Here is a 15195-nt window from a genome sequence, read left to right as displayed (position 1 = left end):
CTAATGTTACCAAGTGAAATGTCGACCCAGGAAGTGGTTATAGGACTGTAAAGCTTTGGGGGTGTTGATGGACCAAATCTACTTCATCTATGTTTTGTTCATCGTACTGAATCAGATACAGACGTAGTCTTTGACAAAAAACGCAATTTTCATAACTTTTAGCTCAAACTTACCCACATTCAAGTGTTGATAAAAAAAAGAATGCACGAAGCTAAAATAAAAGGCATGTTTTTCAATGAATCAACCACAAGGAGGAATGTTTTTATTCTTTTAAGAATATTTAAACATTTTCTTTTACACTACCTTTCAAAAGTTTTAAGTAATTTATTTTTTATATAAATGACTACTTTTAGCCAGCAAGGACACAGTTGAATGATAAAAAGTGACAGTAGCCTGGACATTAACATTGAAAAAACAAAAACAAATACATGATGTTCTTTTGAATTTTCTCTTCATCCAAGGGTCTTAAAAATATTTATATATATATCATGGTTTCCACAAAAACATTAAGCAGCTCGATTTTTTTCAGGATTGATAATAATAATGTTTCTTGAACACCAAATCAGCATATTAGAATGATTTCTGAAGGATCATGTGACACTGAAGACTGGAGTAATGATGCTTAATATTCAGCTTTACATTACAGGAATAAATTACATTTTAAAATAGTTTACAAAAAGTTATTTTAAATTGTTATAATATAATATTTTATTGTATCCAATAATATTTCACAATATTACTCCTTTTCCTGTATGTATTTATTTATTCAGTAAAAGCATAAAAACATGGTGAACAAAAGAGACTCTTTCAAAAACATTAAAACAGTTTTGAATGGCAGTAGACCAATATAACAATACATTATAATAAACAGTAATATTTCAGCAATGAAACTAGTTTCATGACAAAGTCGTAGGTCTCTCAGTTTTAGGAAAATTGCTGGTTTGATTTTCGAGGGAGGGAATCATGATCTATAACCTTTGTGTACTTAACCTCAGATTGCACTAGTATAATTGTCTCTTCCATAATGCTGCGTTCATGTTGTGTTAAAATTAGCACAATTACAAGCTGACAACTTGAGTTTTTACTCTGAGCTGAGCACATTCTCAGACATGATTTGTTTCTATGGCAACCCTCATAATGCCAAAAAGATTCCACCATGTGTGGTTGTGTTGCTGATGATGGCAAAAAATTTAATCTCTACATTCATTCACCTTTATATGCTTTTGAAAAATAAGAACAAAGAAAGTGCAGTAGGTAACACTAGCTATAATAAATTAGCATATAAAACTATTTTTAAAAAAATATATAGATTTATGTACCTAATTACATTTAAATGTTGAAGATGCTGCCATTTTCCAGGAAGTGAGAAAAGTGCTTTCATAAAATGTAGTTTCCAATTTGTAAGCACAACTATGTTTTCTAGTCAAAAACGTATAATTCCAGTCATTTAATCATCAAATCCCCCCAGATCATGTGGTGATAAATATATTTTCTAAAAAGGGTCTTTGCCCTTTTAACTTTGGCGAAGCCTTATAGACAGTCTGTAAGAAATTCTCATTTCAGAGGCCCTGTCTGACCCAAACAATTTACAGCCAACTTGTCGCCAGCTTGTCAACAGGGTGCTAAAAAACACAGGGTTTGAGAGCTTGCAGCTTGTTTGAGCACACAGCCCAGTACTTGAGCAACTGGAGGAGCTGCAGAGAGAGGTAAGGCAGGGAAAGAAAGTAATCAGAAGGTGAGAGCATTTATTACCACAGGCTTTTAACTGACTCTCCATTGGCAGAATCCCAAAATTGAAGCCATTTTTCTCATGCGCTTTCTCCCATTCTTGATTAAGACAAGCAATATGTCTCAAACTCCGCTGTCCTGAACTTCTGACAAATAGCATCTTTTCTTCTTCTCCTGAGATGAAGCCATTAAAGCATCTGACCATCTTATCTCTGTCTAAGCTAAGCTGTCAGCGTTCGGTGTGTGTGTGTGGAAAAGCTGTAATTTATGGGTGCTGGCGTTTTCCTAAAATATTATATATATATACATTAAAGTCAGTAGGAGAAAATTTTATTTTGGGAATTTGAGGTCATTTTTCTTTACTATTTCACACACTAGATATCATTAACTGTATCATCGGTAACATGCAGAGAATTTAATTGACAATTATAGTTTTTGTGTACTAAATGTGTGTGACGTAGCTTGGTTAGCTAGTTTTAATGGTTCTTAGCATAGTTTTCATAGTGCATCCATAAAAAACAAAACTTTGGCCCTTGTTTACAACGAAAAGGTCATGAATTGCTATTAAAAGGACAGCAATAACTATTTGTCTTTGTTCATCTTTTTTAAAGGCCTATAAAATAAGACAGTATTTTTGACAGCCCTCCCAATGACTTTAAAACCACTATTAAACCGCAAAAGATTGATTGTCTTCTGTCCGCTGTCTTGCCACATTGTTTTATGTATTACTTCATTTTTTTTGCACTATTTAAAATTTTACAAGCAATGTCGTGTGGCTTTGCTGTTGAAATAGTGCGCTGTAGGAAAACCATGTTAAATTATACAGCGGTATGATTCGTGTTGGTTTGTGTTGCTTTTGTTTTAGCACTTCTTCCATGCACAGGAACCTTGAATTAAGGTGCAGTTATTTGAAATGGGCCTCAAGTGCACTAACTTATTTTTTATAGCAGGTTATTTTTAAAATATGTGAGCTGTGTGACTGGTTGCAAGGCTAGACGGCTGAGTTTTTCTGCTGTGCTTGTCCTTTTCCTTCTGAGACCGTGGTCAGCTTGTGGAAATCTCTCTCTACGGAGTGCAAGTTGCAGAACTCAGGAGAAAAAAAAAACACCTTCAGGAGGCTGTTAATTGAGTTTTTTTTTCTCCACTAGGTCAGCTGGCCGAGTCCTGAGGGCAGTCGAGTCCTGGCAGTGCCCCAGGGCCGTGTCCTGAGCTCATCAGTATAACAGGCTACTGCTGTGTGCCCACCGGAATGACAAATCAGCATTCCTTCCATGCCGGCACATTTTCATAGTCTTAAGAGATTACATGGACGGCTGGCTTTCACTTTGGTCCGTGGGAGTGGATCTTCAACTGTAATTAATGAAATCACCGCAAACGTTTGTGTTTAAACGGGTAGTTCTCGTAGGTCAGCGCCCTGAGGGCTTATGTTTTTGCCCTCTGTAATGGGGGGTAATTTGGCCTTGATGTGCACAAGGAAGTTGTCGTTATTCTCTCTATCCTCACATCCTTTAATTGGTTGGAACCATTTATTTCATCAATCATGCACTATATATGATGCTAGGGGGGCTCCAGCTAATTTGTTGTTGTTTATTACTGTTGTGTTATAGCTGCCAACACTTAGTCAGAAAGAATGAAAAGATGATAATCGGGCTTGTTTCATGCACCTCACGTCTGATGCAATTGATGCATATTCGTTTCAGCACCCATATTGACTGGATGCAGAAACACTTTTTTGAAAAGACTCATGACTGAATCCGGATGACTTAAGCAGTTTTGCATAAAGCTGATTATATCTAAACTGCTTCTTACTGCTTGCTCTGCTCTGCTATCAATTGTTCACGTTTTCAGTGGTCGAAAACCAAATGCTGGTCACTTTGCAGTTGAATAACATCAACAATATTGCGTAGAACATAACTCTCTGAGTGGCAAAAATACACTGATATTTTCAAGTTGAGGCACATTAATTTGCTCTCAAAAGTGTATTTATAAGAATCTCTATTTGAATCAGTTTCAAGGATATTTTAAAGAAATTATTTTGTTCATTTTAACAGCTTCTGGAGCTACCTTAACTTAGATAAGATATCGTGACATCCCAATATTTCTGGGATTGAACTATATATCCTTAAAAATTAAGATTCCAAAAGAAAAGTTTCATAGGAACAAGAATCTAAAACGAAATTAAAATATCTAACAATTCTTGAGTTACAGAAATGTAAACTTCAGAAAAATATTTTTTGGCACTCAGAGAGGTGTGTTGTATGCAATTATTTTGATAAAGGGAAACGAGATACATTTCTAGTTTCAGTATTATTTGTTCTTCAGACATTTCTCTTTAAACACAATATGTAACAGCTGTTTGAAAAGTAAACCACATTTGGTTTTTGACCATTAAAAACGGGCACAATTTAAACATGGAGCCGTATAGAGATCCTCATATCTATGGGACTGAACCATATAGGGCCATGAAAATAAAGATACCAAAAAATCTAGAAGTATACTTTAATACTTTTAGAGTTACAGGCATGCAAACTTTGGATAAACAATATTTATGGCACTCAGACAGGTTTGTTCTATGCAATTGTGTTGATTAGATAAAACAAGATACATTTCTAGTTTCAACATTGTTGTTCAACTGTATGCAAAGTGACCAACATTTGGTTTTCGACCAATGATGTGAACAATTAACTGATTTACTCATGGAGCTGCATTAAGATCTCCGTATCTTTGGGATTGAACCATATTGGGCCTTTAAAATGAAGATACCAAAAGGAAAATTTGTTAAGAACCAGAATTTAAAAGGATATTAAGATATCTTTAATACTTATTGAGTTACAGGTATGCAAACTTGGAGCAAAAAACACAAGAAGTGCTTTTTCTCATTTTTTAACTGTCACCGTTGGCATATAATGCAACAAAGATTGCTAAAGTAAACAGATTTTACTAATAGACCTATCAATCTCTGTGTAAAAATAAAATAAAATAAAATAAAATAAAATGGCATTTTACCCCCCTGTAATTTGGCTCCAAATCTCAGATGAAAATCATACTTTTTAATTCCCCTCCCTACAAAACAGTGGATTACTCAGTAAATATACATCCATGACATTTAATATTTTGGCTTTTTTTTCCATTTATTTCTCTCTTTCACCTGACAAAAAAATTATCAAAATCAAAGTTTTTAGCTGGGGACCTCTGGTTGAGTTGACACGAATGATCCTATAGACAATTAATTGAAAATGCTTGCTTGCTTTAGTGCTAGTAGACATGTATAGTCATTGCAGTTTAGTGAGGCACATTGATTTGCGCTGACTGTGAACTTGAAAAACATGAACCTTCAATTGCTCTTATGATAGGAAAATGTATGTATGTATGACTTTTTGCCATTTTACGATAGGGTAATCCAGGATCTATGTAAATGGAAGTGTAGAAAGGCGATATCTTTTCCTTTTGCCTTTATATTCCTGACAGACTTGAAGCGCTGGAGTGGTTAAGCACTCAGCCCAGCTCGCTCCCTTCTCGGCAGGATTCAGTCTTGGCACTCTGCACTGTATCAACACTCTGTGTGTTTCCTCAACCTTGAGGCTGGAACGCCAAAGGGCCAGCGCAAACAAACCGATACACTTGTGCCAAAATCGAGCCTTTCAACTAAAGGGAATGTTGCGAGGCTGCTGGTGCTTTACTAACACACCGCCCCAAATTCCGGAGCCCTTGAAATGGCACTCATGGCTTAACTTCATTAGTGGATTTAGATTTAATTACACCTCATTAACCCTCTTTTTTTTAGCAGCTTACAAATATTTAATCAATTTCGAGGTGTTTCATACCACGAAAGAATGGGAAATTCTCCCAGGCGTGGTTTAGATCTGTTATCTGGGAACTGCAGTGCCTAGGGCTGCTGTCAGTTAATGTGCAAGGTTTTTAATCTACGATGTTAAGCAAGGAAAGCAGATTTTGGATGTCTCCAGTTGAAAAGGCAATGTGAATTTTTTTTTCTTTGCAGCCCATTTTTCTTTCACTATCTGTTTAAGAGTGCAACAGGAATTTCAACTTGATTTTATCCAAGTATTTGTCTGGGAATCGACTGGATCATGAAAAGTGGCTGTTGCATACCCCAATGAAGTCTTGCTAAAAAAATAAATAGCTATTTGCATTAAAATAACTATTAGATATTTGAAATAGCTATGTAATCTTATAGTCTGCATGGTGATGTCAGTAGAATTTTTAAAATTAATATATATTTAATCATATGTAGTAAATAAATTGAATTTATATTTTTATGGAAACTGCATTCATTTTTTTTCTGTATTCTTTGATAAATAGAAAGATTATAAGGAAAAAAAGAACATAATAAATGTCTTTACTGTCACGTTTGATGTGTTTATATATACACATATATATATAAAGTACTTTTTTTTTCTTGTCTTTTGAATTGATCCAAAGACCAAGAACGTGCATTTTAAAAGTAAATAAGGTCAATTCTAATTTAAAGTTGACTATTATATACAGTACTAATCATACACTATCTCCCTTTTTCTTTTTTTCTCACTTCTTCTATTTTAGGACGTGTTTGGATGCAAGGGACCCTTACTGTGGTTGGGACCGAAAGCAGCGCCGCTGCACCACCATAGAGGACAGCTCCAACATGAGCCAGTGGTTCCAGAATATCACTGCCTGCCCGGTAAGGACCAGCCGTTTAAAGAGTCCACCACACTCACTGCTTCATGCTTGACTGAAGTTTCGACACATGTCCTCCGTCTCCAAAGCTCTCAGTCAGTCTCCCAATGCAGCTTTGAAATCTGTGTTGCGTGAAAGGTGCTATGCCGCATGATTGATAACATCACTTGAGGCAGCTGCTTTGTGGTCGTTATTTTTTAGGACTGCACGCACCGAACCTTCAAATTCACACGTTTGTTTTCCTCATTAATTCCAGCTGAGGAACCAAACCGCAGATGGTGCATACGGGCCCTGGGCTCCATGGCAACCCTGTAGCCATGATGATGGCGAAGGCACCAGTACGTGTCTTTGTCGATCGCGGGCATGCGATAGCCCGTCCCCTCGCTGTGGAGGTAAAAACTGTGTGGGTCCCACCATTGAGGTGTCCAACTGTTCAAGGCAAGTAAAAAGTTGTGCTTTTTTTTTGGTGCCATCCTTCATCCAAGGTGCTGAAACTGAATTGTGATTTTGCTAGAAGTGGCAGTTCTCTCATCATTCGAGATACACTGCAGGAACAGAGAGCACTTTAGCAAATTGAGAACTTTTCCAAATCAAAATTCCTTATCATAGCTGTTCTCTTTCTCTTCCATCATGTCACATTAGCTTTATCAAATGCGTCAGTGTTGCCGAAAAAGATTCACTGACGCTCACTGTTTTTTCTTTCTTTTTTCTGCAGGAATGGAGGATGGACACCCTGGTCGTCCTGGGGCCAGTGCAGCACAAGCTGTGAGATTGGGTTTGAAGTTCGCCAGCGATCCTGTAACAATCCTTCACCCAGGCATGGCGGCCGAGTGTGTGTGGGGCAAAGCAGAGAACAGAGGTAAAAAAAGAGTCTTTTCTTTGCAGATTTAAATAAAATAAACAACTTGAAAAGTATCAGAAATTTAGGTAATATAATTAAGGAGCCTCAAATTATATTTGCTTTCACATTAGCAAGATTCTTTCTTTTTTTATGGACCCCTGAGATCCACTTCTAATGTTTGTCAGAGTCATTATTTAGATTTCAAATTTCACCCTCTGAAAATGGTAAAAAGGTAATTTTGCTCTTGTGGTCTGACATTATTTTCCCCATTATTTGCTCTAAACTATATTCTGTTACTTTTTTAAATAAAATAAGTGTTTATAGGGACCAGGGACTCTACAAGGACAAAAAGGAACTATAAAAACACAACAAAAATACTCCATATGACAATATTCCAAGTCTTACAACATCATATGATAGTTCTGTGTTATGAACAGATTGAAATTTTCATTACAATAAAGGAACAAAAGCAAATTATCACAGAGCCAACAATGTTCATAATATACAATGCCAGGTTTACTAGACAACTAGATTAGGAAGCAAGCTGGAGAAGAAGTGAAATGTAGAGAATTAAAAGACGATTTGCGTGTGTACTGTATGTGGTTCCGGTAAACCCTACGTTACCGGGACAAGATGTCCCCACAAGAACGGAAATATCCTAAATCCTTGTCTTTGTGGGGGCATTTTTGGACCCCATGAGCACAACAGTTTATAAATTAGATTAAGTCGTGTGTCTTAAAATGCAGAAAGTTTTCTGTGATGGGTAGGTTTTAGGGTAGGGGATAAAATATACAGTTTGTACACTACGAAAATAATTACATCTATGGAATGTCTCCATTTGAAAAAAAAAAAACGTGTGTGTGTGTGTGTGTGTGTGTGTTTGTGCATTAAGTTCCAATTTGATGCGGTTTAGATGTTAATATCATTAAATGTCATAGGTTCAAGTTTAATATATTATTGTCAAATTGCCTGTGGCAATTTGTCATATTATATGAGCTAACATTCTTTAAGCTAGCATTTCTTTTGAGTTCTCAGACCAACTTAAACTCATGATATCAGTGAAGCATATTTTTCATGCCCTCCAGATTCTGCAATGAGAAGGTGTCGTGCCCTCAGCCCATCTTCTGGTCATCATGGTCACCCTGGTCCAAGTGCAGCTCAGAGTGTGGGGGAGGGGTGCATTCGCGCTCCAGGAATTGTGAGAATGGAAATAGCTGTCCAGGGTGTGCGCTGGTACGTACACCTGAAGTACACACACTTTCACACACACAACTGTAGCCTTAAAGCCTCCTGCTTGACCATGATAACCAAAGCAGCTCTCCTCCCAGAAAGATATGTGTGATGCACTGTAAAAGTGGAGCTTATTTGTGATTCAAGATAGACTGAGTGGCCCTGACAAATCGGCACAGAATACAGTTTCATTTTGAAAATATATGCAGTTCTAAAACTGTCATTTACTTTCAGCTGATCATCTACACAGCCTGCCAATGCCCTTTGTAGTTATTTACATTCTTCATCTTCAAAATGAAATTAAATAAAAAAAAATTTCATATGTGTATAAATAACATCCTCCCACTGAGTATATTCATTTTTATATGTGTGCTATTTTTGTAGCCAAGACATTAAGGGATGTGCCTATAAAAAATGTACTTACTCATATTCACTGGAGGGAATGTGTCACAACTTGCTCAGTTTCCCCTATATACTGTTTCCATTTGGATACATTTAAAAAAAAAATTGTGATGTTAATATTATGACAGGAAGTTGTCACCTGTGATGTAATGAAAAACTGTGGCATGCAGAGTAATTAATTGAAATCAAATGTCTTTTACACAGGAAAAAATAAATTGCTTCCAGTTCTAACTAAACCCTTTTAGTCAAGTAATCATACTAACTGAAGAACCATTTAAAAATACCATTAAATTATTTTAGGACAATGGTTTCTTATTTTGTGTAAGGAGTGAACAATAATTCAAGACAAATCAAAACAGCATTCAGTTTCCTAAAACGCTCTTTTGCTCTTGCATTTTAAATCAGACAGATTTCTTCGCTCTCCAACTCTCTTAAGAGCTGCAATTAATTCAAATTTAATCGACTTAATTAGGACTCAAATTAATGTTCCTTGCAAAGAACTTTAACACCCCCTTGGGTGTCTAGGAGCCATTACATTTTATTAACTGTTCACTGTGATGGCACAAAAATGGTGAGCTGTGGAGATTCACATGCTTCTTAGGAAGTGAGGTAATGTTCCCTGTGTATGAGGAATGAGCAACTGGATGATGTCATCAGTGTGTCAATCTTCTCTCCATTGCAGGAGTATCAGGCGTGTAATCTGGAGTCCTGTCCAGAGGTGCGTCGAAACACCCCGTGGACCCCTTGGGTGCCAGTGAACATAACCCAGGGAGGAGCACGGCAGGAACAAAGAGTACGCTACATCTGCCGGGCCCAACTGGCTGACCCTCACGAGCTCCAACTGGGCAAGCGTAAGGTGGAGACACGCTTCTGCCCCAATGATGGGACAGTAACCTGTGAAACAGACTGTGAGTGTATAGATCCTTTTTTCTCATGCACACCCACACCTAAATGAGCAGATATGACTTGAGTCAGCCGATACTGCTGGCTCGATGACATATCAGGGTCACAGTTCAGTACTCGCCCAATTTGCGCATGTCGGACGCCACATTGATTAACTGTAGCATCCTGTCTAAACTCAGAGGAGGTCAACCACTTGAGGGGTACAAGGAATGCATTAGAGACAAGAGTGTGTCAGAAGTCACCTTGTGCAGGTTGCTGTGACCAGAATGTTTTGTCATAGATGCTGTAAAAAACAGCATGACATTGTATTTTTTTTAGGTAACCTTGAATTACACAGGAAAAAGACGTTCCTTTAAATAATACAATACTTACAAAAGACTAAAGGGGCATTCACACACAATAACGATAACTGTAGCGATAACTATATATAACTATATATATAGCTATATACGCATCCACACCAATGGATGATAATGTTCTGTTTTTTATAAACGCGCTCCAGTTATGTCATCTACCACATTGAATGTGCATGCTCTTTAAAGTCAGGTGGATTCTGATTGCCTGTCAATGTTTGTATTGTTTATCAGCTGGAAAAATTGTTCTGTTTGTGATTCCAACTATATTTTCCTCTGCGTTGTTATCATTAAGCTATGGTGTGGACTTCGCTATTGTCATGGAATTAGTTATTTCACTTTTATTTATATAGCGTTTTATACAATACAGATTGTTTTAAAGCAACTTCATAGTAATAAATAGGAAAATAATGGAATCAGTGATGTAATTCACAAATTCTGCTGTAAAGCAGCTCTAAAATGACAATAGTGTCATTATTCAGTTCAGATCAGTTCATTGTTAATTCAGCTCAATAGCTGTGTAAAGTTAATCAATTATGAAACCGTTCAATTCAGTTATGGTTATATTGACAAACTGGTAAAATGCAATAAATGTGTACAGCTCTAGTTGAGGAGCTTCTCAGGACGCCTGGTGTACGACTGACAGGCTCTGGCTGGTCTTCGTGGGAGACGTGGTCAACTTGTACTCAGGAGTGTGCCAAAGGCTACCGCACTCGCAAACGCACCTGCACCAGTGCAGAAGGCAAAAGTGTTCCCACCGCCTGCCGTGGATCTTCAGTAGAATATCAGGACTGCAATCCACAGCCCTGTCCAGGTAACACACACACACACACAGACACACACACACACACACACACACACACACACACACACACACACACACACACACACACACACACACACACACACACACACACACACACACACACACACACACACACACACACACACACACACACACACAGAAACTCTCTTGTAAGCACAAGCTCATTTACATTAGGTACACACATTAATAGACTCCCACATATGCTCATAATCAAGGTAGTTGCTCATCATGATGGGAAAGCCTCTGCTTCCATTAGAGTATGTGAGGTGTATGACTGATATCATTAGCTAATGGAAACCTGAAGCCCCATCGGGGCCTGCTGTGGTCAAATTAATAGGCTTTACCTCTGTACCTCTATAATTACAAAAAGACGTGAACTCAAGGTTAAATCGAATACCCTTTTTTTGTTTTAGAAATCACAAGATCATATTAACTTTCCAGTTAGCACCAGGACTTTATAGGTGAAGTGTGTAATGAAATGGCATCAAACTGAATGTCTAAAATAGCTAGATTTTTACATTTAATAAAGAAAATGTGAACGGTAAAACCTGCCACCAAGTTGCTTAGTTTCTGTAGGTGAACAGGGAGTTGCTTTTTTGTTTTCTGTATTTTTAAGCATAATGCTACAGCATGCTATTGCTAGAGTGTTTGGGGATGCTAACGGACAGTTTGAGAATGCTTACAGACAGTTTAAGGATTCTAACAGCCTGTTTAATGGTTCTAACTGACAGTTTAAAGATTCCAACGAACAGTTCAAGGGTGCTAATAGAGTTTGGGCATGCTAACGGACAGATTAGGCATTAAGGTGTTAACAGACAATTAAGGGACTCTGACATAGTTTAAGGATGGTAGCAGACAGTTTAGTGATGATATCAGACCGTTTAGGGAGTCTAACAGTATAAGTGTGCTAACAGACAGTTTAAGGCTGTTAACAATTTAATGGTGCTAACAGAGATTGCTAATGGATAGTTTAGTGTGCTGTTAACAGACAGTTTAGGGATGCTAACTCTCAGTTTAAGGGTGCTATGTTTTGGAAGTGCAGGGTGACCAGTCACCCTGTAAGTTCCCAACAGATGGTTTATGTGTTTCTTTAGACATTGGCAGATAGTTGCCAATGCATTGTCCGCTCTAAACTCTCACTGAGAGTGAAAAATGAACATCACCCCCACAGTATTTGCTATGCTGTTTTCTACTCAGGCAGGACAAGAAAATAAGATTGAAATAACAAAGTGGAGGGGAAGGGGGTAGGGCACATGGATTCAAACACATCACTGACATCAGCCAACCATTTTAATCATCGTTTTGACCTCAGACGTGCACTCCAATCCGACGCCTGGCTTCTCTCTCAGTTTGCAAGGTTTCTGGACTCACTGTGATTGTGATCGCTCTGCCTTCATGCTACATGCTAATCCACTGAAGTTAAATGGTGCTTTCTAGTGCAGAGAGAAGGAGCCACCCCTAACCTTCTCCTCCATCAGTCTGATGAGAAGTCGAAAGGATGTGTGGCAGGGCCTGTTAAAGTGGGAGGACACTTCACAACAACAAAGCTTCTATCCTGGTCAGAGCTGGAAAACCTAGTTTAAAGTGCTAGCTGTGATTTGGAACATGATAGCTGGTTTCTAGCTCGTAGACAATCTTGAACCAACAACAAACGAGTAGGTTATACCAGCTTACGGTGGTAAAGCTGGTTTTTGGAACATGGTGACCAACCAGATTTCAGCCATCTGCTTAATCTGTAATTTTCAGCAAGACTAAAAGAAGAAAATAAAGTGAACAGCTGGCATTCGCTGTAACAAGTCTCGGGTGTTCGGTGAGGAGCTTTGTGGGTCAAATAAAGCAGTTTGAAACAGACCCGTGCGACGTTCTTTCCTGCACTCTGAATGTCTGGATCAACATCACATTCCATAACAGATGTTTGCTTGCCTTGTCTGCCTTGTGCGAGTTTCCAATCATTTTGTATTGTTTTGTGTGTTTGCCTGTTTGATGCTGTTTTATCTTTGTGTTCGGTACATCGTGTTTGCATCCTCCGCAACGTCTTTCTTTTTTTGTGTTGCATTTGCGTCCGCTATCTGATGCTTGGATGATTGTGTCCCCCTGCTTGCCTGATTGTTTTGTGTTTGTCTTTGTATGTCGTATTTGTTTGTGCGTGTTTGGTCTGTGCAGTTAACGGCGCCTGGTCTTGCTGGTCGTCATGGTCACAGTGTTCAGTGCCCTGTGGAGGCGGGCACTATCAACGAACGCGCACATGCACCAGCCCCACCCCTGCCAATGGAGGGGACATCTGCATCGGCTTGCACACAGAGGAGGCCCTTTGCAACACACACACCTGTGATGGTAAGATCAGCTCCAATTCAAGACCATGAATGGGAAAAAACTATGCTTTAAGTGAAATGAGCTACAAAAAATACCCTCATTGTTCTCAAATTGAGCTCTACCTCTGTCTGTAAGTAGAATATAGTTGCTTCTCAATGTGTCGTCTGTCCATCAACAGCCATTATTACCACAAATCAGACACATGCAGTTTCAACCCTGCTGAAAAGTCAAGCGTAGATTAGCATGGTTGACCATCATTGTTTTTGCCAGCAAATCTCTGAGGCTGATCGATCAGGGAAATTGTGCTGGTTGGATAGTTCACTCAAAAATGATAATTCTGTCATCATTTACTCAATCTCATGTCATGGCAAAACTATGACTTACTTTTTCCTCGGGAAATCAAAAGAAGATATTTTGAAAATGGTCTTAGTGTTTTTGTCCATACACTGAAATGTTTTGTGTTCCACAGAAGAAAGTCAGTGAGTATGTAAATTATGACAGAATTTAAATTTTTCAGATGAACTTTACCCTTTTAACTCTTTCCCTGCCATTGACGGAAATTTCCAGCAATCCATGTGTCCACTGTTATGCGGTAGGGAGCACTATTACACATTTTCTGTAAGAGTACAGAATCTCAGAATCAAAACACAGGCGGAAAAACGAAGCAGAAACAAGCGATAGAGATGTAAAATAACATGAACATTAAACAGCATATAATTCAAAACTGCCTAACGTTAACGAATAAATTGTCGGCCCAGGAAATGTTATAGGACTGTGTAAACCTTTGGGGTGTTATTGGAAGCGATCTACCACATCTATGTTTTGCTCATCTTCCTAAATCCGATCTGGACATAGTCTTTAACAAAAGCGTGATTTTCTAAGTGTTGAAAAAAAAAAGAATGCATGAAACTAGAATAATTTTTTTTGTTGTTGTTGAAAAGCAGAAGCTCTATTGTTTCTTTTGATATATTGCATGTTCAGATATTCATATAACAAAATATTCTGGGGACCATAAATGTTTTGTGAAAATTATCTAAAAAGCATCTTTTTTTAAATGCTGGCAGGGCAAGAGTTAAGAAGCCTGGCGAGCACAGCAGTCGTTCACAACACAACAAATGCTGGTCTTTTCAACAGGGTGGTTTATTTGTGACCAACTGATCATCACAGCATTGAAGGCATGATTTCAGACCTTTCAATCACCAGAAACACACTCTTTAGATTCAGAGAAGGGCTTCTGGGTCCTCCAGGCTGCAGATGGTACCATATGTGAGCTGCATGCATATGGAAGCAGACTCTGGCAGTGCAAAGCTCTGTTGTCACATTCTGTTGCCATACAATAATCAGCTGTTCCTTTAAGACAAAACTTACATTTTTGAAGAATCTCAAATCCATGCTGTCAATGGCAGATCTAGAGGTTAATTAACAATCAAACAAAAATAAGAGCCTTTAAAATATTCAGCGTTTATTCCAGTTCATATTAAGAGCAAAATCAGAATGTAGAACATAACGTATCAGTCATTTATAAAATTCCATTTCAGTTAGGGTGCTGCCTAAGAAATTCTATATGATTTATGGTTTGCTTTTGGAAAATAAATGAAGGGCTACCTTTTATCATTTTTAACTGTGGATCTGCATTTTACGAAATGCCAGGATGTCCTCTGTGACTAGTTGCTTGCTACTGATAATAAAGTCTTTTAGATTCAAACATTTGGCCCCAGTTGGCTACCTTCATGAATGACACATTTTTTTTAGGCTCTGAGAGAATTTTAAGACTGCATATGGTCTAGACAAGCATCATAAAAGCTGGAACATGAAAGGAATGTGTATATTTACAGATTGGATTTTCCCAGCAAACAAATACTTTTGAAATCAAAGTAAAGTTCTTGGTACACTTGCTCTGAAAGTGTTGCCTCAGACTGTGATTA

General features: G+C 38.0%; 1 protein-coding gene across 5 annotated transcripts in view; it reads left to right on the top strand.

Moving 5' to 3' along the window:
* Positions 1 to 15195, top strand: part of sema5ba (sema domain, seven thrombospondin repeats (type 1 and type 1-like), transmembrane domain (TM) and short cytoplasmic domain, (semaphorin) 5Ba) — a 149231-nt gene that overhangs the window by 123032 nt on the left and 11004 nt on the right. For 4 of the 5 annotated variants that reach the window (XR_013197199.1, XM_077216872.1, XM_077216873.1 and 1 more), the window contains exons 13-19: positions 6289 to 6406; positions 6659 to 6840; positions 7118 to 7261; positions 8329 to 8476; positions 9558 to 9783; positions 10733 to 10945; positions 13121 to 13291. Coding sequence is in view for 4 of the 5 variants with exons in the window: in XM_077216872.1 (XP_077072987.1) it covers positions 6289 to 6406; positions 6659 to 6840; positions 7118 to 7261; positions 8329 to 8476; positions 9558 to 9783; positions 10733 to 10945; positions 13121 to 13291 (1202 nt within the window). In the remaining variant the exon portion in view is untranslated. The remainder of the gene's footprint in view (positions 1 to 6288; positions 6407 to 6658; positions 6841 to 7117; positions 7262 to 8328; positions 8477 to 9557; positions 9784 to 10732; positions 10946 to 13120; positions 13292 to 15195) is intronic. The other variant, XM_077216875.1, reaches the window with a different exon arrangement.

Source organism: Siphateles boraxobius, unplaced genomic scaffold (genome assembly GCF_051911475.1).
Source record: "Siphateles boraxobius isolate OS27281-9 unplaced genomic scaffold, OSU_SipBor_1 7, whole genome shotgun sequence".
Taxonomy (NCBI): Eukaryota; Metazoa; Chordata; class Actinopteri; order Cypriniformes; family Leuciscidae; genus Siphateles; species Siphateles boraxobius.
This window is presented reverse-complemented; position numbering and strand designations above follow the sequence as displayed.